At 46.4% G+C, this 26,843-nt stretch overlaps 1 protein-coding gene across 1 annotated transcript in view; it reads right to left on the minus strand.

Moving 5' to 3' along the window:
* MYO3B (myosin IIIB) overlaps window positions 1-26,843 on the minus strand; it is a 321,272-nt gene that overhangs the window by 121,801 nt on the left and 172,628 nt on the right. The window contains exons 12-19 of the mRNA XM_075180671.1: window positions 26,343-26,447; window positions 24,912-24,995; window positions 23,028-23,230; window positions 19,432-19,530; window positions 19,206-19,320; window positions 12,530-12,656; window positions 10,589-10,799; window positions 8,874-9,021 (exon numbers count right to left, since the gene is read on the minus strand). Coding sequence (XP_075036772.1) covers window positions 8,874-9,021; window positions 10,589-10,799; window positions 12,530-12,656; window positions 19,206-19,320; window positions 19,432-19,530; window positions 23,028-23,230; window positions 24,912-24,995; window positions 26,343-26,447 — 1,092 coding nt within the window. The remainder of the gene's footprint in view (window positions 1-8,873; window positions 9,022-10,588; window positions 10,800-12,529; window positions 12,657-19,205; window positions 19,321-19,431; window positions 19,531-23,027; window positions 23,231-24,911; window positions 24,996-26,342; window positions 26,448-26,843) is intronic.

Here is a 26,843-nt window from a genome sequence, read left to right on the forward strand (position 1 = left end):
TAACAGCGGTGTGTTCTGGTAAGTAGCGTGCAAAGTACTGTATACTGTATTTATTCTGTCTGTGCGGCGAGTATAGTTTACATTACGGTATTTTGGGGTGTGCTACATAACTGTGTCCAGGGGCAAGACGTCAGGCCCCCATTAAAGGTAGGCTCTTGTTCCCTGTGTTTCCTGTGCTAACCCGTGTTGTGGGGACAAGTGTAGTTACCAGCATACACATAGTCAGGGGAGAACACACGTAGTTTCCCTGTCCCTTAGGTCCCCGGGGTCACACTGGTACCCAGAGGGGGTGGCTGAGTGAGTCGGTGGCAGTGCAGCACACCTTGAGGCAGTTCCAGGGGCGGCCGTGGTTCTGATCAAGGGTCCTCAAGGCCGGTTCCGTGCAGGTGGACCTGTGGTTCCGGACGTAGGGACACGTGTGAGATACCCGAGTACAGGCAGTCGGGCGGTTCAGTTCGATCGGCTGTTCCGTGCGGCAGTCGGCCCGCGGGTTAGTGTGCTGTTCTACTGAGCCTCAGCCGGGCTTAAAGAACCGGTCCTTAGGGTCCGTGGGTGACCCCATAGCAAGAAGGCAGCTTCTTGGTACGACCTGGGTGAGGGGGTTAGGAACCGCCCTCCGGTTTAGGCTGTGAACACCGGCTGGTGTTCCCCGTAGCGTGTAAGTGAGCAGTTCTGTTAGTGCACCACACCTAGTTAGTCCTAGTGTTTTGACTTAGTTGCGTTGCCGACCATTAGAACGTTGTTAGGGTCGGGTCGCTGTTGTAGTTAGTCCAGTTTTGTGGGTGCCATCTTAGTCTCACGGAGAGCGTAGAGGGAGGCTGTGTGTTCTTGTCATCCGCAGGAGTCGGGAAGGTGCAGGAGAACCGGATCGGAAGTGGGAGTGTCCCGGTGAGTATCACGCTCGATTCCCCCTTTCGGTTAGGCCCTCACCGGCAGGTGTGTGAGGTACTTGAGGCGGGATTAGTCCTCGGACTAGTCTTGGCCTTCAGTGCCTGTAGTCCCCCGTGTCTTGGCAAGAACAAAGTAAGGAGGCGGCAAGGAGCTTGGACTGACTGTGCCCTTGTTCTTTGCCGTAGTCTCGGACAGCCCTTACCTGGTAGGCACGGCCGTAATCTCTGTCTCTATCTTAGAGGGACGTGATTGGAGGTGACTGCGGCTGCGGATCTGCTGGGATTGGATCGCAGCTGGGAAATCGGAAGCGGACTGGAGGTGACCATCGTTTACAAGGTGAGTTCTTTTGTGTTGCGTCTGTCCCTGTCTTTCCCCGCAGGGGGCGTTACATTTTGGCGTAGTCGGCAGGATCAACGATGGCTCATCGGGGGATCATTCCGCTGTACGAGGGATACAGCTGTGTCATCTCTCGTGACGAAGTGGCAGCGTTCACGAAGCAAATCCTGGAACGTTGTGAGACAAGGAAGAAGAAGAACAGAGGTACTAAACGGCAACCGGTGGAAGAAATGCTGTGCTGGAAGTGTGGGTTGCCTGGACACTTCGCATACCACTGCCCAGTTGCCGAGGAGCTCTTTGGTGAATGGGAGGACGAAGAAGTCTCCGATGAATGGGAAGACGAAGAAGTCTTCGAGTGGAAGGACGAGGAAGCCTTCCATCAATGGTCTCAAAAGAAGTCGGAGTCTGGAGGGAAGGATCGGCAGAGCCTGCTGACTGTTGGATCGCAGGTGATCGTCCCGTCCAAGCAAGATTCGCGACAGGGATACCCGCGTCAGCCGGATGCTGGAGCCGGGGTATTGGAGACGTCGGATACGTCAGACGACTTGTCCGTGGCTGTGGAAGAGTTGGTCCCTGAAGACGAAGGGAGAACTGAGCAGACCCTCCAAAGGGCAACGTTGTGTCCGGAGACATGTGAAGATGTCTGCCCGGTGGTACCTGAGAGGATGGAAGCCATCAGTACCCCGGAAGAGAGAGCTGCTGAAGAAGTACTGCCTGACGAAGACTGTACTTTAGAGAGCGCAGCTGGAGAGTGGTGGATGTTGTCACCTTCTGAAGAAGCTTCCCGCACAACCGAGGAGGTATCGGACGGATGGGAGGTTCCGGCATGCGCCAGGGAAGAGACTCCCTGGATACCGACTTCGGGCGAGGAAGTTGCCAGGATGGTGTGGATCCTGCGCGAGAGGGCTTTACCGCGAAGGATCCGGTGGACGCAAGTCAGGGATGCCGGTAAGCGACCCTTGGAGGTGGACGTAGAGGAGAGGACGTCGATTGTGGGGACCACAATGGAAAAAGGCGGCGGAAATGTGGGGGTGTCTCCGGTGAAGACCCCCGCCAGCGATGTGTTCCTGGAGGGACAGAAGATGCTGGAGCCGGTGCCCGTGAAGAGGGCGAAGATGTCCACCAGCGCTGTGCCCCTGGAGGGGCTGAAAAAGTCCCCGATGGTGCCCAGCAGGAAGAAAGAAGAGAAGAAGTACTCACCCGTCCAGCGATCCAGCGGTGAGTATCGTGGCTTCTTTCTTGCAGGTCCTGTGCGCGGGGGAAGGATGAGCCAATCAGGGCTCATCTTTCCCCGCTGGCCAATCAGCGGCCGGATGCGCGAGCCAATCGCGGCTCGCGCCCGGCCATTCAAAAGATTGGCGCCGACGCGAGCCAATCAGCGCTCGCGCCGGCTAATGACGTCACGCCGGCGACTATATAAGTCGCCGGGTGGCGCCATTTTGCCAGAAGTCCGTCGGCGGAGAAGAGGAAGGACGTCTCTTCACGGCGTCCAGGACCAGGACCAGCGGCAGCGGCGGCAGGGGGCCCTTGTAAGGGCCGTGAGCTACCCTGCCGCCCGAAGATTACAATCAAGCCGCCGGAGCAGTGATCGCCGGCGGGGAGCCCTTGTAAGGGCTGAGAGCGCCCCCGCCAAGCAGCTCTCAACAGCGCCGAACCGGAGAAGAGGCGCCGCCGGTTGGAGGGTCTGGAAGACCCGGAGAAGGCGGAAGAAGACGGCGTGGCAAGCTGAGATTCCTGCGCAGAGCAGGTAAGTATACTCAGCGTTAATTCGGGCACTAGGCCCGTGGGCACAGTCGGGCACAAGGCCCGTTGGCACGGTACATTAGGGGCACAAGGCCCAGGGACCTGGGCACTAGGCCCCAACAAAGTTAGTGGGCCAGTAGGCCATAGTACTATGATAAAGGGGACAAGCCCCTATTAGTTAGACAGGGGGCGTGAGAGCCCCAGGTGTATAAGGGCACAAGGCCCTTAGGTAGTTAGTGGCTTAGAGGCCATAGGAAGGCCACAGGGCCTGGTTAGGGGCTGGTAGCCCGTAGGCTATTAAGGGCACAAGGCCCTCAGTCAGTTAGGGAGGCCACAGGCCTCAGGCAGGGGTTAGTGCCCCTAGGTAGTAGGGCATAAGGCCCTAGTGAGAGGGCTCAGAGCCCTGAGTTAGAGAGGGGGCTGAGGCCCATGAAACAGAGCAGAAGGCTCTGTGTGTAGCTGGGCAGAGACCCATGGTGTGTAGGGCATAAGGCCCTGGTGGTGTGTGGTAGAGGCGTGGGAGCCTCGTGAGTGTAGGCGCGGTCCTGTGTGAGGTGAGCACATGTGGTTAGGAGGTACAGTAGAGCGGAGGCTCCTGTGGTGCTGTAGCAACCTGCTGGTTGGCTAACAGCGGTGTGTTCTGGTAAGTAGCATGCAAAGTACTGTATACTGTATTTATTCTGTCTGTGCGGCGAGTATAGTTTACATTACGGTATTTTGGGGTGTGCTACATAACTGTGTCCAGGGGCAAGACGTCAGGCCCCCATTAAAGGTAGGCTCTTGTTCCCTGTGTTTCCTGTGCTAACCCGTGTTGTGGGGACAAGTGTAGTTACCAGCATACACATAGTCAGGGGAGAACACACGTAGTTTCCCTGTCCCTTAGGTCCCCGGGGTCACACTGGTACCCAGAGGGGGTGGCTGAGTGAGTCGGTGGCAGTGCAGCACACCTTGAGGCAGTTCCAGGGGCGGCCGTGGTTCTGATCAAGGGTCCTCAAGGCCGGTTCCGTGCAGGTGGACCTGTGGTTCCGGACGTAGGGACACGTGTGAGATACCCAAGTACAGGCAGTCGGGCGGTTCAGTTCGATCGGCTGTTCCGTGCGGCAGTCGGCCCGCGGGTTAGTGTGCTGTTCTACTGAGCCTCAGCCGGGCTTAAAGAACCGGTCCTTAGGGTCCGTGGGTGACCCCATAGCAAGAAGGCAGCTTCTTGGTACGACCTGGGTGAGGGGGTTAGGAACCGCCCTCCGGTTTAGGCTGTGAACACCGGCTGGTGTTCCCCGTAGCGTGTAAGTGAGCAGTTCTGTTAGTGCACCACACCTAGTTAGTCCTAGTGTTTTGACTTAGTTGCGTTGCCGACCATTAGAACGTTGTTAGGGTCGGGTCGCTGTTGTAGTTAGTCCAGTTTTGTGGGTGCCATCTTAGTCTCACGGAGAGCGTAGAGGGAGGCTGTGTGTTCTTGTCATCCGCAGGAGTCGGGAAGGTGCAGGAGAACCGGATCGGAAGTGGGAGTGTCCCGGTGAGTATCACGCTCGATTCCCCCTTTCGGTTAGGCCCTCACCGGCAGGTGTGTGAGGTACTTGAGGCGGGATTAGTCCTCGGACTAGTCTTGGCCTTCAGTGCCTGTAGTCCCCCGTGTCTTGGCAAGAACAAAGTGAGGAGGCGGCAAGGAGCTTGGACTGACTGTGCCCTTGTTCTTTGCCGTAGTCTCGGACAGCCCTTACCTGGTAGGCACGGCCGTAATCTCTGTCTCTATCTTAGAGGGACGTGATTGGAGGTGACTGCGGCTGCGGATCTGCTGGGATTGGATCGCAGCTGGGAAATCGGAAGCGGACTGGAGGTGACCATCGTTTACAAGGTGAGTTCTTTTGTGTTGCGTCTGTCCCTGTCTTTCCCCGCAGGGGGCGTTACATTTTGGCGTAGTCGGCAGGATCAACGATGGCTCATCGGGGGATCATTCCGCTGTACGAGGGATACAGCTGTGTCATCTCTCGTGACGAAGTGGCAGCGTTCACGAAGCAAATCCTGGAACGTTGTGAGACAAGGAAGAAGAAGAACAGAGGTACTAAACGGCAACCGGTGGAAGAAATGCTGTGCTGGAAGTGTGGGTTGCCTGGACACTTCGCATACCACTGCCCAGTTGCCGAGGAGCTCTTTGGTGAATGGGAGGACGAAGAAGTCTCCGATGAATGGGAAGACGAAGAAGTCTTCGAGTGGAAGGACGAGGAAGCCTTCCATCAATGGTCTCAAAAGAAGTCGGAGTCTGGAGGGAAGGATCGGCAGAGCCTGCTGACTGTTGGATCGCAGGTGATCGTCCCGTCCAAGCAAGATTCGCGACAGGGATACCCGCGTCAGCCGGATGCTGGAGCCGGGGTATTGGAGACGTCGGATACGTCAGACGACTTGTCCGTGGCTGTGGAAGAGTTGGTCCCTGAAGACGAAGGGAGAACTGAGCAGACCCTCCAAAGGGCAACGTTGTGTCCGGAGACATGTGAAGATGTCTGCCCGGTGGTACCTGAGAGGATGGAAGCCATCAGTACCCCGGAAGAGAGAGCTGCTGAAGAAGTACTGCCTGACGAAGACTGTACTTTAGAGAGCGCAGCTGGAGAGTGGTGGATGTTGTCACCTTCTGAAGAAGCTTCCCGCACAACCGAGGAGGTATCGGACGGATGGGAGGTTCCGGCATGCGCCAGGGAAGAGACTCCCTGGATACCGACTTCGGGCGAGGAAGTTGCCAGGATGGTGTGGATCCTGCGCGAGAGGGCTTTACCGCGAAGGATCCGGTGGACGCAAGTCAGGGATGCCGGTAAGCGACCCTTGGAGGTGGACGTAGAGGAGAGGACGTCGATTGTGGGGACCACAATGGAAAAAGGCGGCGGAAATGTGGGGGTGTCTCCGGTGAAGACCCCCGCCAGCGATGTGTTCCTGGAGGGACAGAAGATGCTGGAGCCGGTGCCCGTGAAGAGGGCGAAGATGTCCACCAGCGCTGTGCCCCTGGAGGGGCTGAAAAAGTCCCCGATGGTGCCCAGCAGGAAGAAAGAAGAGAAGAAGTACTCACCCGTCCAGCGATCCAGCGGTGAGTATCGTGGCTTCTTTCTTGCAGGTCCTGTGCGCGGGGGAAGGATGAGCCAATCAGGGCTCATCTTTCCCCGCTGGCCAATCAGCGGCCGGATGCGCGAGCCAATCGCGGCTCGCGCCCGGCCATTCAAAAGATTGGCGCCGACGCGAGCCAATCAGCGCTCGCGCCGGCTAATGACGTCACGCCGGCGACTATATAAGTCGCCGGGTGGCGCCATTTTGCCAGAAGTCCGTCGGCGGAGAAGAGGAAGGACGTCTCTTCACGGCGTCCAGGACCAGGACCAGCGGCAGCGGCGGCAGGGGGCCCTTGTAAGGGCCGTGAGCTACCCTGCCGCCCGAAGATTACAATCAAGCCGCCGGAGCAGTGATCGCCGGCGGGGAGCCCTTGTAAGGGCTGAGAGCGCCCCCGCCAAGCAGCTCTCAACAGCGCCGAACCGGAGAAGAGGCGCCGCCGGTTGGAGGGTCTGGAAGACCCGGAGAAGGCGGAAGAAGACGGCGTGGCAAGCTGAGATTCCTGCGCAGAGCAGGTAAGTATACTCAGCGTTAATTCGGGCACTAGGCCCGTGGGCACAGTCGGGCACAAGGCCCGTTGGCACGGTACATTAGGGGCACAAGGCCCAGGGACCTGGGCACTAGGCCCCAACAAAGTTAGTGGGCCAGTAGGCCATAGTACTATGATAAAGGGGACAAGCCCCTATTAGTTAGACAGGGGGCGTGAGAGCCCCAGGTGTATAAGGGCACAAGGCCCTTAGGTAGTTAGTGGCTTAGAGGCCATAGGAAGGCCACAGGGCCTGGTTAGGGGCTGGTAGCCCGTAGGCTATTAAGGGCACAAGGCCCTCAGTCAGTTAGGGAGGCCACAGGCCTCAGGCAGGGGTTAGTGCCCCTAGGTAGTAGGGCATAAGGCCCTAGTGAGAGGGCTCAGAGCCCTGAGTTAGAGAGGGGGCTGAGGCCCATGAAACAGAGCAGAAGGCTCTGTGTGTAGCTGGGCAGAGACCCATGGTGTGTAGGGCATAAGGCCCTGGTGGTGTGTGGTAGAGGCGTGGGAGCCTCGTGAGTGTAGGCGCGGTCCTGTGTGAGGTGAGCACACGTGGTTAGGAGGTACAGTAGAGCGGAGGCTCCTGTGGTGCTGTAGCAACCTGCTGGTTGGCTAACAGCGGTGTGTTCTGGTAAGTAGCGTGCAAAGTACTGTATACTGTATTTATTCTGTCTGTGCGGCGAGTATAGTTTACATTACGGTATTTTGGGGTGTGCTACATAACTGTGTCCAGGGGCAAGACGTCAGGCCCCCATTAAAGGTAGGCTCTTGTTCCCTGTGTTTCCTGTGCTAACCCGTGTTGTGGGGACAAGTGTAGTTACCAGCATACACATAGTCAGGGGAGAACACACGTAGTTTCCCTGTCCCTTAGGTCCCTGGGGTCACACTGGTACCCAGAGGGGGTGGCTGAGTGAGTCGGTGGCAGTGCAGCACACCTTGAGGCAGTTCCAGGGGCGGCCGTGGTTCTGATCAAGGGTCCTCAAGGCCGGTTCCGTGCAGGTGGACCTGTGGTTCCGGACGTAGGGACACGTGTGAGATACCCAAGTACAGGCAGTCGGGCGGTTCAGTTCGATCGGCTGTTCCGTGCGGCAGTCGGCCCGCGGGTTAGTGTGCTGTTCTACTGAGCCTCAGCCGGGCTTAAAGAACCGGTCCTTAGGGTCCGTGGGTGACCCCATAGCAAGAAGGCAGCTTCTTGGTACGACCTGGGTGAGGGGGTTAGGAACCGCCCTCCGGTTTAGGCTGTGAACACCGGCTGGTGTTCCCCGTAGCGTGTAAGTGAGCAGTTCTGTTAGTGCACCACACCTAGTTAGTCCTAGTGTTTTGACTTAGTTGCGTTGCCGACCATTAGAACGTTGTTAGGGTCGGGTCGCTGTTGTAGTTAGTCCAGTTTTGTGGGTGCCATCTTAGTCTCACGGAGAGCGTAGAGGGAGGCTGTGTGTTCTTGTCATCCGCAGGAGTCGGGAAGGTGCAGGAGAACCGGATCGGAAGTGGGAGTGTCCCGGTGAGTATCACGCTCGATTCCCCCTTTCGGTTAGGCCCTCACCGGCAGGTGTGTGAGGTACTTGAGGCGGGATTAGTCCTCGGACTAGTCTTGGCCTTCAGTGCCTGTAGTCCCCCGCGTCTTGGCAAGAACAAAGTGAGGAGGCGGCAAGGAGCTTGGACTGACTGTGCCCTTGTTCTTTGCCGTAGTCTCGGACAGCCCTTACCTGGTAGGCACGGCCGTAATCTCTGTCTCTATCTTAGAGGGACGTGATTGGAGGTGACTGCGGCTGCGGATCTGCTGGGATTGGATCGCAGCTGGGAAATCGGAAGCGGACTGGAGGTGACCATCGTTTACAAGGTGAGTTCTTTTGTGTTGCGTCTGTCCCTGTCTTTCCCCGCAGGGGGCGTTACATATAAATAAAGTTTCTTAACCAAAACCATTATACCAATATTTTTTATATATATTGTACAAAACTGTTGTCCATAAAATTGTTTTGCTATGACCCCAAGACCCCAAGGGCCTCATTCATCAAGAACATAATGTGCGTGTTTAAAAAAAGGCATGTACATCGGGTATCCACAGGCTGTAGTATGGGTCCTTTGCGCCCCAAGATGAATTGGACGTTGCTGCGTTCTCTGGTGTATGGTTAGTCTCTGGAGATGCGCAAAGCGATTTTACGCAAAATACAGCATTTATCGACATTTACGTTCCTTAATGATTCCGGCCTCAAGTGTATTGAAGAATATAGCACAATTCTATATTTGACATTTTTTATTTCTATTTAGATTGTTTCTACAACAATTGGCAACTTACCTGCTCTAGTGCAAATATGTGCTGGTTAAAATAAAACTGGATCTGCTCATTGGCAATGTTAATGCAAAGCTGCTCAAAAGAATTCCGTTTGAAGTTCTCAAATCCAAAAATATCCAGAATGCCCACGTTCATACCGCTATCAGCATTGCTGGAGAGAAACAAAGAGAGGAGTCCATTTATTGCAGATGGTTTAATGTTAATCTTAGGCTTAGGGTAATAACTTCAACCTGTGCAGATTTGCATATCCTACAGAATTACACAATCTTTTTCTTCATCGTAATTAGACTGGCATGATTGAATATAATTAACAAGTATTTTTATATTAATGGCAACTCCAAAAGCTCCTTTATAGAAAAGTATTCTCTTTCTGACTTACATAAATACCTTACAGATAGCCCTTTCACAAGTGCATAAACACGTGTATTGTTGTTTTTATGCATCCTTGTAAAATAGGATTTGGGCACAATTATGGATTTAAAAAACCTATCATATAGCTTTAAAAATATGTGTAAACCAATTCATCTGTACTTATATTTATAAGACTATATATGCATTTTGTTGCCCATGTGAAAGGGCCCCTAGTCATGCCAATCTGATTTATTTGGCTACCCAGGATAATTTTTTTTGGAACATTTGCTAAACTATATGAAAACTATGTCAGATGGTATTAGTGTCTCAAACGCATACTTTAAAAGCAAACCTCCTTCCCACAGGTATCAGAATGCTCCAGACCTATGATTTTCGGGAGATACTCCCCTTCCCCCCAAGCCCTATGGTACCTCTCTATCAGTCGCTTCCTCTTGCAGTGATGGTAGGAAAATGTTGAAATTCTGCACTTCAGACACATTGCAATTTGCAGATTGGCAAATTCCCAATGTGTCGGGTGCACAGACTGCTACACTTCCCTTGTTGTTGGGGTAAGAGAATCCATATGCCAGGGGGGTTGAGTATACCATTAGTGGGGGGTACTGGGCATCAGACCCCCGCAATTCAGACACTTCTGTGAGTGTGGATCACCAGTACAATATGTGTTTACTGTGCTCTTCTTTTAATACCACTTAATTTAATTCAGCTCAGACATATCTCCCATCATTCGTGATTCTTGGCGGCGTGCGCATGAGAAGGGGATGTGGATGCCTTCAGCTCCCTTCCCCTCCCCTCCCCCCAAAATACCCCTTCAATTCCGCATGCACCTTCCTGTGGTACATGTGGCATTGAAGGGGTATCTTTTCATAGGACTTAACAGTCCACAAATCAGAACAAAAGTCCTTGAACACGTCACAGCTGGACAGTCCCCTCAAACCAGGACGCTACCACCGAAATCGGGACTATTGTGGCTCAGGTAATTGCGGTTAGAATAAAAAGAGTGAAAACAAGAAATTGATCAGATTGACCATCCATGGTAGCAGGTTTATATTATACCTGGATAATGACTGGTTCTTCTCTCCTTATATTTCCAAAATCTGTCTCTGACTAATGAAAAACCATGAAGTCTTCCCATTGCACTTCATAAACCGTGCTGAGGCTTATGTAATAAAATGGTACTATGTGTACAAAGTTCTGTAACCCATAGTAACTGTTCAGATGTTCCCAATGTCTGACTGGTAGCCAAGGGTTACAGCACATCTGTGCATATAACACCGCTTTATATAATATATCCTAATGTATTTCAGTTTAGCAAATACTGAGATGTCATTTTAGCACACATTACTTGCCATATATTCTTGTCCGGCTGGAGAAGGGTGTTAATGCGGTTGACAATCCAGCTGAATAGTCTGCCGTATAGAGCTTTGGACATGGCATCTCTCACATCAGCAGCTTTATCCACAGTGTTTGTGCGGATAATGGTCTCCCCTCTGGTCACTACACAGTGAGAGGTGAGAGCTTCCTGCAGCTCTTCCGCACCTATGCTGAGCAGGGCGGCAGCTACAAGCAGATAGATGACAACTGTATTATTGTATAAATGACATAGCAACTTATCATACATTATTACTATATACCAGAATTAATCAAATGTATATCAAACATATCCTCGTTTAAGCAACTAATATGCTATCCCTACCTGCTGATAAGTGAAACAGCTACTTGTTGAACTTAATTGTTCCCTCTAAGCCAATAATGGGCAACAGTCGGCCCTAGGGCCACACATGGCCCTAGAGTCTGCATCCCCTAGATCCTTCCTGCTTTATTGTCAGATTTGTTTGTTATAGCTTGTAACACTCATAGGCAAACTGAGGGAGGGTTTCCTAGTGCCTGGAAACCCCCCTCCAAGTCTGCGGCACTATATAATTGAGGTGGCTGGACCCTACCCCCGCTTCACACGGCTCTGCTTGAAAAGGGAGAGCTGCGTGCACATAACAGTAGTGCATGCAGCATTGCCCATGTATATTATAGGGAAAGGAAGAGTTGGAGAGCAGCCAAGCACTGTCTAATATTATAGGCACACCCCCATGCATGCTGGCCACGCCCACTGGCAGCGTGGTGCTCTACAAATCCTGCGTTTGTGTAAAATGCCTGCTGATGTTATTACAGATAGGTGTCTCTTTCTTTTATTACATGTATTGTTTTATCTGAGATTAAGGGTAACCTTTCTGAAGGGTAGAGGCAGAGCCGTAACTTAAAATTCTAGCGCCTGGGGCGAGAATGTCAAATGCCGCCCCGCTAGCCCTCAATTTTAACCAAATGAACCTAAATTAGTCCTAAACTGCGCCCCCCTTTAGCGTCGCGCCCTGGGCGGTCGCCCCCTATCGCACAACCCTAGTTACGGCCCTGGGTAGAGGGCTGCACCCTGGGGCTTTTAAACTGCATCAGTTTGCCCACCACTGCTCTAAGCTGTCTGTAAACAATATACGGGACAATGCTCTTCATGCTGGAAATTATAAAGATATTAAATGTCACTACGGAGTTTCCCCACCATATAATGGCACACGGCCATAGCGATTTTAGATAGATTATAGAAATCTGAGGTGATGTCTAATATCTGTAAACATTGTACAGAATGTGTGGTGGTAAATAATAATAATTATAACAACAACAACAATAATAATAATATGTTTCCTAATGAACATTGCGTTGACAACAGGGGGTAAATGTATCAAGCTGAGAGTTTTCCGGCAGGATTGAAAAGTGGAGATGTTGCCTATAGCAACCAATCAGATTCTAGCTGTCATTTTGAAGAATGTACTAAATAAATGAGAACCAGAATCTGATTGGTTTTTCCAACCCACCGGAAAACTCTCAGCTTGATACATTTACCCCCAGAACTCACCAGCAATAACTTATAAGTACTAACTCAGCATTCATACAGACATTGTTTACAGATGTTTACACATATGCCAGCATTATTTGTGTTAATAACTTGTTAATTATAGGAAAAATCCAGTGTGCAGGGTTGCACTGAACAGAAGATTTTCAATATAGCCCATTAGGATGGTGTTCTCTTTAAAGTATGTTTTTAACACTTTTAATTTAAGAGCATACTGCTAAGAAGGGACAGTGCTGTACATGGTTATATGGAAAGTTAGTCTAAACTATTTTCATAGGTGTATTATTTTAATAAATACCAATTATATATTTATTGTATCAATAATGTATCTATAACTGTTAATGTACAGTATATATATAAGGTATATATTATACAGGCTTTATCATTATACCGTTTTCCAAGGCTTCTCCATTAGGAACCTCACTCTTGTCGGTTTGGTGTTTAGAAGATTTAGCAGTAAATTCAATGTTTCCTGTGTTTAGTATTCCAGACAGAATTCTGTACACGGAATGGACTTCCTGTTAATAAAAAAGGTGTAAGCATTAATTGTTTGATGATTATACACACAGATAATAAACAAATTACCACTGTAAGTTAATTTGAAAGTTAAATATATGGGAAACACATTTTTCTCAATACACAAAATATTTAATTGAAGAATTAACTTTTAAATAATGCTACTTTATTATGTAATACAGTCATGGCCAAAAGTTTTGAGAATGACACAAGTATTGGTTTTCACAAAGTTTTCTGCTGTGTTTTTAGACCTTTTTGTCAGATGTTGCTATGGTATACTGAAGTAAAATTACAAGTATTTCATAAGTGTCAAAGGCTTTTATTGACAATTACATTAAGTTTATGCAAAGAGTCAATATTTGAAGAGTTTACTCTACTTTTTGAAGATGTCTGCAATTCGCCCTGGCATGCTGTCAATCAATTTCTGGGCCACATATTGACTGATGGCCGCCCATTCTTGTCTAATCAATGCTTGTAGTTTGTCAGAATTTGTGGGATTTTGTTTGACCACAAGTTCTCAATGGGATTAAGGTCTGGGGAGTTTCCTGGTTATGGACCCAAAATTTCGATGTTTTGATCCCCGAGCCACTTAGTTATCACTTTTGCCTTATGGCAAGGTGCAAGGTGCTCCATCATGCTGGAAAAAGCATTGTTCGTCACCAGACTGTTCTTGGATGGTTGGGAGAAGTTGCTTTTGGTACCATTCTTTATTCATGGCTGTGTTCCTAGGCAAAATTGTGAGTGAACCCACTTCCTTGGCTGAGAAGCAACCCCACACATGAATGGTCTCAGGATGCTTTACTGTTGGCATGACACAGGACTGGCAACCTCTCTTTAATAAAATTCTGCAATAACTATAAATGTAGGGCCCATTGGCATTCTATTAAATGTGTATTTTTAATATTTATTTATGTTTTCACAAGTACACACCTTCTAATTATTATTTTTTCCAGACTCCCCCCTGCGGCACAGGGTTATCAGGAAGAGCCACAGCATGTTTCATTGTGTGACAAGTAGCCCATTGGGGAGGGGGGATATGTCCTTTACACGCCATAGGAGGAACCAGCCTGGGATCTCCCCATTATAGTGGAAATTAGCCTAGATTGTCTGGTTAAATATTTCACGGGTTAAGGGGGGTACCCTGCATTTTTTTTATTATGTATTATTTTATTAAGTGGGGCCAGTGCGCCTGCAAATGTGTTTTTTTTACAAGAAATGGGCCCAATTGTAAATATAGATTCTTGTGGCTGACAGTGAGATCAGGGGTAATTTTTTTTCGTACCTATTTTTTTAAACCAAGTAGAATTTGCTGCGATACACAGAGAAGGAACTTTAAGAAACCCGCTGCAACCTAAATTTCTGGGGCTTTATGCAACCTTACGTACAAAGTTCATCTGTCCATAGGATGGTCTAAGCATTGACATAATCTAAAGCAGCCATTGGTAGATCCCAAATATAAGCATAGAAGTGCATGTTTCATCATTATTTATGTGTTTGTACTTTAAACAGTGCTGATTCTGTGAAGACAGGGCTGGCAAAGAGATCTACGGTGGGGGCTGTGCTGCGGGACCAGCCCCCATAAAATGAATGATAGGGCAACATGTTACAGGGACAGATTATTGGTGGTCACCACTGCTTTGGTAATGGTTAATGGTTTGCACAATTTTTCAGGGGCTTCAATCAGGGGCCGAATGCTGCACTTGCAGTGAATCCCCCTCCCCTTATTTGTACCTTTGGCTAGTTATAAATTGATACGTTGGCCGTGCACACTGTGGGCCCGATGTAGAGTTGGACGCAATTTACACTTAACTCGTAAGTGTAAATTGCATCCCATAATTTACGCAGGATTCCAAGTCAAACACATCTTTAGATCCGTGCAACTCAGGATACTATGCAAACTGTACAATCAATCCTCTTTATCTGCCTTATGGGCCGATGTGCATGATGAAGTGTATCAGTCACAGCTGCCCTGTAAAGCAGATAAATAAATAAATAAATTAATGTAAAAAAAAAAATTGTGCTTCACCCCCCCAAACAGCACTCGTTTTCTCACTTTTTCACTCATTTTTTTAATACTGCAAGATCTGTTGCACCAGCAAAAAGCACCCGCAAAATACACATCTCCTAGAGACCTATCTGCGGCTGCTTTCAGCTCAGCATGGCATGTAAAGTTCCTGAACACGCCTTTACATTGCTAGGCTTACCCACTACCTCCCCCGTTCCACCTCTCTAAGCGCAGAGAGGTGCAAGAGGCAGATCTGTCTCAGTCTGAGTGCAAACTGAGAGGGATCCTTGGCTAAAAGCGCTTTTTGCACTGTTCAGTTGGACTTGTGTATGACTCTAAATCAGGCCCTGCACCTACAACTGCCCAGAAACAGAAGGGAGGAGTAGTGTTATTAAAAGACATCTGTGTCTTTACACCTAAAGGTATATTTACATGTACAGTCAACCTGCATCCATCCTTACTGCCTTCCCGTTCAACTAATGTAAATCAGAGAAGAAAGCATGTCAGACAGGTGCTTTAAAAAGGGATCACTGATCCAAATGAAGATTGCAAAGGTCAATCAAACGCACATTCAGGAATCTGTAGGTAGAGGCAGGGCCGGACTGGCCATCTGGCACTTCTGGCAAATGCCAGAAGGACCGATGGGCAGATGGGCCGGTCCGGTCCCTGGCAGTCGGTGCACGGTGTACTGACAGCGTACACCATGCACTGACACAGCGTGCATTGACAGCCTGGTGGCTGGCTCCTCCCCAGGAACCAGCCACCAGATCACATAGGCAGCGCTGCGCGCTGCACTGTCGAGTCGGCAGGGTCTGAGGAGCGTGGAACAGAAGAAGAAAGAAGACAGAAACAGGAGGAGAAAAGAAGATGAAAAGGTAAGTACAGTAAAACGGGGGGGGGGGGAGATAGCGGGTGATGGATGCCACACAGAAAGCAGGAAAAGGGGGAAGAGAATGGCACACAGAAAGCAGGAAAAGAGGGAAGAGAATTGCACGCAGAAAAGCAGGAAAAGGGGAAAGAGAATGGCACACAGAAAGCTGGAAAAGAGGGAAGAGAATGGCACACAGAAAGCAGGAAAAGGGGGAAGAGAATGGCACACAGAAAGCTGGAAAAGAGGGAAGAGAATGGCACACAGAAAGCTGGAAAAGAGGGAAGAGAATGGCACACAGAAAGCAGGAAAAGGGGGAAGAGAATGGCACACAGAAAGCAGGAAAAGGGGGAAGAGAATGGCACACAGAAAGCAGGAAAAGGGGGAAGAGAATGGCACACAGAAAGCTGGAAAAGAGGGAAGAGAATGGCACACAGAAAGCAGGAAAAGGGGGAAGAGAATGGCACACAGAAAGCTGGAAAAGAGGGAAGAGAATGGCACACAGAAAGCAGGAAAAGGGGGAAGAGAATGGCACACAGAAAGCTGGAAAAGAGGGAAGAGAATGGCACACAGAAAGCTGGAAAAGAGGGAAGAGAATGGCACACAGAAAGCAGGAAAAGGGGGAAGAGAGTGGCACACAGAAAGCAGGAAAAGAGGGAAGGGAGTGGCACACAGAAAGCTGGAAAAGAGGGAAGAGAATGGCACACAGAAAGCTGGAAAAGAGGGAAGAGAATGGCACACAGAAAGCTGGAAAAGAGGGAAGAGAATGGCACACAGAAAGCTGGAAAAGAGGGAAGAGAATGGCACACAGAAAGCTGGAAAAGAGGGAAGAGAATGGCACACAGAAAGCAGGAAAAGGGGGAAGAGAATGGCACACAGAAAGCTGGAAAAGAGAGAAGAGAATGGCACACAGAAAGCAGGAAAAGGGGGAAGAGAATGGCACACAGAAAGCTGGAAAAGAGGGAAGAGAATGGCACACAGAAAGCAGGAAAAGGGGGAAGAGAATGGCACACAGAAATCTGGAAAAGAGGGAAGAGAATGGCACACAGAAAGCTGGAAAAGAGGGAAGAGAATGGCACACAGAAAGCTGGAAAAGAGGGAAGAGAATGGCACACAGAAAGCAGGAAAAGGGGGAAGAGAATGGCACACAGAAAGCTGGAAAAGAGAGAAGAGAATGGCACACAGAAAGCAGGAAAAGGGGGAAGAGAATGGCACACAGAAAGCTGGAAAAGAGGGAAGAGAATGGCACACAGAAATCTGGAAAAGGGGGAAGAGAATGGCACACAGAAAGCTGGAAAAGGGGCAAGAGAGTGGCACACAGAAAGCAGGAAAAGAGGGAAGGGAGTGGCACACAGAAAGCTGGAAAAGAGGGAAGAGAATGGCACACAGAAAGCTGGAAAAGAGGGAAGAGAATGGCACACAGAAAGCTGGAAAAGAGGGAAGAGAATGGCACACAGAACGCTGGAAAAGAGGGAAGAGAATGGCACACAGAAAGCTGGAAAAGAGGGAAGAGAATGGCACACAGAAAGCAGGAAAGGGGGGAAGAGAATGGCACACAGAAAGCTGGAAAAGAGAGAAGAGAATGGCACACAGAAAGCAGGAAAAGGGGGAAGAGAATGGCACACAGAAAGCTGGAAAAGAGGGAAGAGAATGGCACACAGAAAGCAGGAAAAGGGGGAAGAGAATGGCACACAGAAAGCAGGAAAAGGGGGAAGAGAATGGCACACAGAAAGCTGGAAAAGAGGGAAGAGAATGGCACACAGAAAGCTGGAAAAGAGGGAAGAGAATGGCACACAGAAAGCTGGAAAAGGGGGAAGAGAATGGCACACAGAAAGCAGGAAAAGAGGGAAGAGAATGTCACACAGAAAGCAGGGGGGGGGGGGAGAAAAGTGAGGATGCCACACGGGGGAGCTGTATATTCCTACTGGATATTTATATAACCTCAGATTTTATGCAAATGTAATTTAGTGTTGTTAATATGTTTACTTTGTGGCATAATATGATTTGGGGCACTACTGTATGGCATAATATCATTTGGGGCACTACTGTATGGCATAATATGATTTGGGGCACTACTGTATGGCATATTATGATTTGGGGGCACTATTGAGGTATAATATTAACCGGGGGCAGTATTGTGGTATAAAATAATTTGGGGGCACTATTGTACGAACTGGGGCACTATTGTGGCATAATATGATTTGGGGGCTATTAATTGAAAGTGGGGCCGTTTGGGGAAAAAATAACGTCTATTTATTAAATGTGAGTAGGAATTATTTAATGGCATTGATGGTTGGGGGAAATAGGTATATTTCTTAAACGTAAATGCGATTTAATTTATTGCTTGGAGGGAGGTATATAGGTTTATTTATTAAACGTGAATACTACAATTTTAATGCTGAGGCTGGAGGGAGGCCTAATTATAAAACATGGGTTGCATTGATTAAACACCAGGGCTGGTTGGAGGTTTCTAAATTACATGTACCCATTTTTTTTTTTCCAAATAGGGCCTCCAGCATTCGAGGATCCAGACAAGCAGCAACTAAAGACACCAGCAGCCACAGGTGGTGCAAGTGACAAGAACACAGGTGGGGAAGTCCCGAATTTTGATGACTGTCTCGTTTAGTGAGATTTGATCAGACTACAAGGACAGTTGGGAGGTAAGTCCCACTTCACACTGTACTGCTTGTGAAGGCAAAGCTGCGGGCACCTAACAGTATTGCACACAGTATTGCTTGTGTATTTGTCTAACAATGTGTCTAATATGATAACCATGTTACATAATAGGGGCCCCCTGTCTTAAATAACCCAGGCCCCCCGAGCGTTAATCCAGCTCTGGTTAGCAGGAGGAATCTGATAGTTGCTCCCAGTCCCTGGACAGGACACAGCCTGCAGAGCAAGCCGAGGAGCTCTAGGTCTCACAAGATTTGGTAATCTCGTGAGACTAAGAGCTTCCCTGTTCACTCTACAGGAAGTTCCCACCCTGATGGATGTCAGCAGCATAGATAAGTACAGTGGGCTGGGGGTGTCATAATGTGCCTGGGGGGATGGCGTGATGTGGCTGGGAGGGCATGATAAATGTAATGTTTTATTATAATGTATGTATCAATGCCCCATGTTGGCCACGCCCTTTTTGGCGCCGCCGCTGCGCGACCGCTCACGATTTTTTTCCTTCTGGACCTGAGGAGGGCCTGTGTACTTTAAATGCCAGGGCTGATTTTTAGTCCCAGTCCAGCCCTGGGTAGAGGATACAACAATCGTGTTCTCATTTTTTGTCTATGCTCAGTTTTGCATTTTCCCTGCATTGCTCCAAAATCCATGTGAAGGACACTGCTGTGCCACAAAGAGATCAGTAATTTTGAAGCACCATCTGAGATGCATTTTTCTCTGTTCCTCACTAGGTGAGTGGAGCAGAACTCAGACAACGCAGGCTGACATGCCCCCTTAGTTCATTTAATATTCTCAATGTAATCACATGATGACATTTCCAGCAGTCAGACAGGTTGGTCAGTTGGTTTGAAACAAATTCCAAATTGAAAATATCTATTCAAATTAACAAAATTCATTTTACTTCTCTGTTTGACCAAATCAGTTCTCTCACCCCTGGAACTGAAGCCGCAGATAAATGGGTGTAAAGTGGTCTCAGTACCACTAGACCTAAACCCCACTGTCACTCACCTCATTACTAAATCCTATAATCCTAAAACAGTGCTGAATGGCTGCAAACTGCCTTCTGTAGGATTCTTTAGAGATAATATCTTGCATGACTGAACCTCTCTCATTGTCAATGTATCTGTTAATATTACAAAGAAAACAAAATGAATGATAAGCAATAAAAGCAATACATAAATGTCAGTAACAATAACTTTAAAAAAAAAACCTCTAACAATGGTTTTTTTTTTACCTAGGAGGCTTTTTCTCTGGGAGACTATATTCGGAAAGCTTTTTATGGTGATAGAGTCCAGCGTAGATGTAATAAAATATATGGAAATTTTTCTCGCCCCTGAAGGAAATAGAAGAAACAGTGATAAAGACACTATACATATTTCCTAGACATTATATTTTCAAGTAACTAACTGTTTCTGTTCTTAGAATAATAATGATTAAATATACAGTCATGGCCAAAAGTTTTGAGAATGACACAAATATTATTTTTCACAAAGTTTGCTGCCTCAGTTTTTATGATAGAAATTTGCATATACTCCGGAATGTCATGAAGAGTGATCAGATGAATTGCAATTAATTCCATAGTCCCTCTTTGCCATGACAATGAACTTTATTCCAAACACACTTGTAAAATACCAAACAGGGACTTGTCTAACTCATTGCATTCATGCATTCAATATATATATATATATATATATATATATATATATATATATATATATATATATATATATAATGATAAAAAAAAAAATATATATATATATATATATATATATATATATATATATATATATATATATATATATATATATATATATATACATATATAGTGGTGGAAGGGGGGTGTATATGGTGGTATGCCATACCACCACTTCTCCTGCTGCCTTCACTGTAACACTATCACATTGCATTCACTTACATTCCCATTACATTTTTGTGTGTGTGTGTGTGTGTATGCCCAAAGAAGTGACATACATATATGCTATGTGACTTGTGTAAATGCACAGGGGCCCATGTGTGACAGAGGGGCCAGAAGAGCTAAAGCTATTTGTCAGGTACTGTTCTCTTCAAGGAGAGTGAAGGTGGATTGCCTGCAGCTCAGACTGCATTGCATTCTGTTGCCTAGTAGGTAGAGGAATGCAGTTTCCATGGCAATAAACATGTATTGCTGTAATTGTCCATTTAAAGGGGCACAAGCTGTACACGGGTACCATGCAGTGAACTCCCTGACTACTGTCATACAGGAGCAGTAAGCACCTGCATACTTTAGCCCTAGGCGTCCCTGCACTTACATGCTTTATTTGGTTGCACAAATTTCAGTATAACTGTGTAGAAAATGTGGCATTGTCCACAGCAAACAATCAGACATGTTCTTTCATTATTAAAATGCTTTTGATTAAGGTTTGTGCGCCCTATCAGATTCAATCTTCATCTCTTGCAGATGCAGGATGTCCTCAGTTTTGAAGTAGGTGACACAGAACAACCTGTAACCAATCAGATCACAGGAATGGTCCCAGCAGCAAGAGGAGAACGTGCTGATCTTGTGGGAGGCAGTGACCTGTGCACTTGTGTGATTATATGACTATGGACTATGGCTACACAGGCAATTGTTGGTCTCTGCGATTAAATCTCATGAGATTAATCATTTAGAAAACACTGTGCTCCTCTATGCTACTTTGTGCGATTAATTGCCTGAGATTAATTCTATGAAATCTCATTACACAGTCAAAGTAGCATTTCCTGCCCTAGATCGCCTACAAAACTTGCATGAATGAGCGATTCATTGCTCGTCCCATTATACTCAATGTACAGGATTAATTGCTTGCAGTTCAATAGGACACAATTACATTCACACAATCAAAGTGCAGCTCACTCCCATAAAACAACATGATGATCAAGTGATAAATTACTTGAGATCAAGCAAATAAAAATCTATTATGTAGCTTAGCCCTTAGTGATGGCAGCCAAAGGTGGTCTCAAACACACATCTGTATGAAACAAAGTTCATAATCCAACTTGGCTTAGCTGTACTAGAAATATTACAGTGAGAATCTGATTGGCTGCTATGGTCAGTACCTTCTTTACTGCCCAGTTAGCAGTACAACAGGTTTCATAAATGTTTCCCCATGGAGAACTATATTGACTTTGCAGACATCACCTTTGCTCAGTGAGCAATCAGTCGTGTTGCAAGTCTGAGAAATATACCCCACCACCGCGTACAGACTACTTCTCCCCTGCCACCACCATGCCCAGTAATATACACTCTATATATATCACCTCATCACCAGAAAGTCACATGACTTTAGAGATACTGGTTCCCATGCTGCTGAGAAAGACAAGATATGTGGCTGGAGGGATCTCTAAAATCATTGTAAACATTCAGCTGCATTAGCAAAACGAGATTAAGCAAAGTTTCCTCTTCCTAGCGGGTATATTTATTATTATACAGCCAAACATAGATTGTCTATCGCAGCTATTGAAAATCTATTACATATCGCCGAAGCAGACTGGCGATACTGTCTGACAGCGGTAAAAATACTCTTACCGCTTCGCCAACTCGGTGCATCGGCGCAAGTGTGACCAGGACACGACTTGGGCTTCAACTTCCACAAAACAAATTTTAAAAAAATTAAAAATGTTAAAAAATAATGAAAGATATTTAAAAAAAATAATAATAATAATATATACATATATACATATATATATATAGTGATATGTGCCATTGATTTGCTAATGCCAGCTCAGTATAACATGCCATGTACTCAGTGCATATAACAGTGGCATTGAGAGCCACAAACATGCCATCTAATCCCTATATGATTAGACCTCAGCCCTGGATATTGAGAACTATGGGCCTGATTCATTAAGGATCTTAACTTGAGAAACTTCTTATTTCAGTCTCCTGGACAAAACCATGTTACAATGCAAGGGGTGCAAATGAGTGTTCTGTTTTGCACATAAGTTAAAAACTGACTGTTTTTTCATGTAGCACACAAATATCAACTTTAAATTTCAGTGTACAAATAAGCTATCAAGTATTTGTGTGCTACATGAAAAAAACAGTCAGTATTTAACTTATGTGCAAAACAGAAAACTAATTTGCATCCCTTGCATTGTAACATGGTTTTGTCCAGGAGACTGAAATAAGAATTTTCTCAAGTTAAGATCCTTAATGAATCAGGCCCTATATTCTCATCATCCAAAAGCTTCAGCCCTGCATTGAAATCTATTTAAATAATCACTTTTTTTCAACCCTCTAGTAACACATTTTATGTATCTGAAATAAAACTTTAAAACGATGCAAAATTAACACAAACACGATTTTATTTCAGGCTCATTATTTCATTAGTTGCAGTTCATTACTCTCTTTATTTATAGCATTATTAGTTTGCTGCCAGTAAAATCATGTAAGCAATCAGTACATAAAGAACACTAAAAATAGAAGTTGTTATATTTACAATGCTAAATATCAGCTACAATAGTTTTCTTGAATAGGTTTTCCTATAAACTTAGAAAATGGTCCAAAATAAACTACTTAAGCAACACTGTCAGTTTCAGTGAGACATGAGGGTATATTTAAACTGCGGGTTTGAAAAAGTGGAGATGTAGCCTATAGCAACCAATCAGATTCTAGCTGTCATTTTGTAGAATGTACTAAATAATTAATAACTAGAATCTGATTGGTTGCTATAGGCAACATCTCCACTTTTTCAAACCCGCAGTTTAGTAAATATACCCCATGGAATTTATTGGATATACTATTACAATACACATTTTGGGAGGAGGGATATTATAAAGTAGGAACGTTGTATTTGATGAAGCCATTTCACTTACACAGCCTGTTTTATGACCCGGGATTTTTCCAACAGATACTCAGAGATCTTTGCCCCCATTACAGCCCCGGTTGGTGTGAACATCATTTCAAGGTATTTTCCAAACCGACTGGAGTTGTCATTGATCACAGTGGAAGCGTTACCAAAGGCTTCAACCAAAGGATTAACTTGTAGAATCTTTTCTCGCAGTGTACGGTTATTAGCCTAGGGAGAAAAATCACATCACAGGAGAATTAATATACTCAGGGTATTTACTAACAAAGGGCACTAAAACAAAGACACTTCTCACCAACTTAAAAACCAGCTGCCAGGAAGGTGGAACACATGGGTGTAGAGGAAGTGTTGGATTTGGAGAGGCTAAATGTTAGGCATTTGAATGCATAAAAGAAATTTAGGACATTTCTTTTTGCTATTAGTCACATCCTATTGGGTAGTTTTAGATAGGACTCATTTACTTTTAACAGATTTAGGAGATTTTGCATTAGAGTTATACTTTTCCTACCATATATCGCATAAGTATTTACTTTTTTTTCAGACTGTGCTGTACATGTTCAGGCCACACTAAGATTATCCTCTCTAGGCTTAGTGTGCTGCACAGCACACTATGTTGTACAACGAATGAAATACTTCTCATGTGTGACAGGATGATAAAAAGGATATATCTAGTGCACTGTAAACACGAATACAGCATGCATAGTGAGGTAACAAGGATTTACCTAAGTGGTTTAGCACTTCTGCCTCACAGCACTGGGGTCATGAGTTCAATTCATGACCATGGACTTACCTGTGAGGAGTTTGTATGTTCTCCCCGTGTTTGCGTGGGTTTCCTCCGGGTGCTCCGGTTTCCTCCCATACTCCAAAAACTGGCAAGTTAATTGGCTGCTAACAAATTGACCCTAGCCTGTGTGTGTGTGTGTGTGTGTGTGTGTGTGTGTGTGTGTCTCTATCTGTCTGTCTGTTTGTGTGTGTGTGTGTGTGTGTGTGTGTGTGTGTGTGTGTGTGTGTGTGTGTGTGTGTGTGTGTGTGTGTGTGTGTGTGATAGGGAATTTAGACTGTAAGCCCCAACGAAACAGGGACTGATGTGAGTGAGTTCTCTGTACAGCGCTGCAGAATTAGTGGCGCTTTATAAATAAATGGTAATAATAATAATACCTGCATGTATGTAGAGCATGCACATCATGGCAAAATAAGGAAATACTGCGCACATTAGATTAATTTGTCCAGCATATTATATATCATCACGACCATCATATACTGTACTTCCCATCACCAGCATAAATGCCTCATTCCACCACATACAGTTTTATGAAAACTTATATAGACCCATGCCACACAAGACCTATGCCCACTGATGGATACAGAGGGAGTCGATCGTGGCAATCCCTCCCTTGACCAAAATCTAGGTCCCCCACCTGCCCATGACGCAATATGGTACTCAGCCCCTGCAGGTGTTACTCCTAGTATTCGGCTATCTACTCTAGTCCTGGCAGTGAAAGTTTCACCGGCTGTGGGTCCCGCTGCAACACGGACCTGTCCTCAATCCTCAAAGTATATCCACACCATAATTATTGCAGCACTCCAAATTATTCAAACTGTATTACTATTAAATCACTGGGGTGCTGCTCTGTTCTCATTGTGGCTGTGTTGTGTGGTAGTGTATGACAAGGACATAGTGACATTAGGTATCAGGCCATACCTTTCCTAGGAAGGTCAGATGCTGTATGACAAGGATATAGTGACATTAGGTATCAGGCCATACCTTTCCTAGGAAGGTCAGATGCTGTATGACAAGGACATAGTGACATTAGGTATCAGGCCATACCTTTCCTAGGAAGGTCAGATGCTGTATGACAAGGACATAGTGACATTAGGTATCAGGCCATACCTTTCCTAGGAAGGTCAGATGCTGCACAATCAAATGGGCGCTTTCTGTCTTCCCCGCTCCGCTCTCTCCACTGATAATAATGCACTGATGGATCAGAAACAATGAAGTGTGAGAAATCATTATCATACGAGTGACGGAACGGAGTTACATTAAATAGATTGAGAATGCCGCTGCCTTTAACGTGTTTTTTTTTTCAATTTCACTTATTTAATACGTCTCATTTTAAAGGGAAAATGACTGTAGTGAGTTAAAGAGGAAAAGAAAAGGGTTCTGATAAGAGAGAAATAATTGCATACATTTCCTAGAAAATGTCCATTTAAAATGCTATTTTAAACTGGATTTCAGTTTATAATGCAGGTAGTTGCTATGTTAAAAAAACACAAAAATACACTTTTAATACACATATACATCTCACTTTTACTGCACAAAGCTAAACAAATAAACACACAATATTTTGTTCTAGCTTCTTAATATATTTCGTTATTTTAATTATTTTTTCTCCACTATTGCTTTCACCTGATCCATCATAATGCACTATAGCAGTGTTTCCCAAACTCAGTCCTCAGGTACCCCTAACAGTGCAGGTTTTCCATATCTCCATGCTGGGGCACAGGTGTATTCATTACTGACTGACACATTGTAACAGGTGGTATAATTATATCACTGGTCACCTGGGACCAGGGCCGCATCAGGGCAGGGCCATCTTAACAACATTATGGGCCCCAGGGCAAAGCAGTGCACCGGGGCCCCTATATATATATATATATATATATATATATATATATATATATATATATATGTATAGAGCTACAGATATAGATATATAGAGATAGAGATAGATAGATGTACTTGCTCAGTGACCCTTGAAGGTTTTTTTGCAGGTTTTTTTTTTGCAGGATTATTTATTCTAATTAAGAGCCCTGCCTATGGGGCCCCTTTGCCCGTGGGGCCCCCGGGCACCTGCCCATCGTGCCAAATGAATAGATGGCCCTGCATCAGGGGGGTACAGGGGGTACTGTTGTACCGGGCCCGGGCCCACCAGGAGGCCCAGTACAACAGCGCCCCCCCCCCCCATGAGCAACAGCGCAACACAAACTTACCTGGGGGCCCGCTGTCTTGCAGTCCGCTGGTCTCCACTACTCTGCGCTGGACTGCAAGACAGCGGGCCCCCAGGTAAGTTTGTGTTGCGCTGTTGCTCATGGGAGGGGGGGGCGCCCTTACTGGGCCCCATGAATTCTGATGGCGGCCCTGCCTGGGACACCTGCACTGTTAGTGCTCCCTGGGGAGTGAGTTTGCACTAAAGAAACAGGTTGCCATTCTGAAATCTCAGAACTGTGCAATTTAAATCACCATTATACCCATGGTGCAATTGTCACATTTGTACAAGGAGACGGTGCAGAAAGTGACTCACTCCATCCTACCATGCTGTACCTGGTCTTTGCTGAAAGTCACCATTCCCTGGTAGGCTGCGTCTGCTGTTGCAAATATATGTGGGGGGTTTGAGGCACGTTTCACTCCATGATACAGCTTGGAGAACTACATAAAGGAAAGAAACCGTGAGAGGGCTACTAGTAAATCAATGACACACTGCAAAAGTACTTTTCATCCCGTTCAGTATTACAATCAATACTGTGCATATGATACTGACATATCTACCCTGGGAGCAGAGAGTGCAGCTCTCAGTATAGGCCCAATGGTATTCTTGTACATAGCATATATCACAAGACAACAGCATATATCACAACGACTGTCCATGCCAAATTCTGCATTGGGACAATAGTGGAGTTTATTATTACGATTCACAAAAACACACTATACAGAGTGTACACGAATACACAGAAATGGTAAAAATGCTATAACTTTCCTGTAATTTAAAGCAAAATTCACCATGGATTTTTGAGCAACTGTTGTGGGGTGCTAAAGTGTGCACAG

Source organism: Mixophyes fleayi, chromosome 7 (assembly GCF_038048845.1).
Source record: "Mixophyes fleayi isolate aMixFle1 chromosome 7, aMixFle1.hap1, whole genome shotgun sequence".
Classification (NCBI taxonomy): domain Eukaryota; kingdom Metazoa; phylum Chordata; class Amphibia; order Anura; family Limnodynastidae; genus Mixophyes; species Mixophyes fleayi.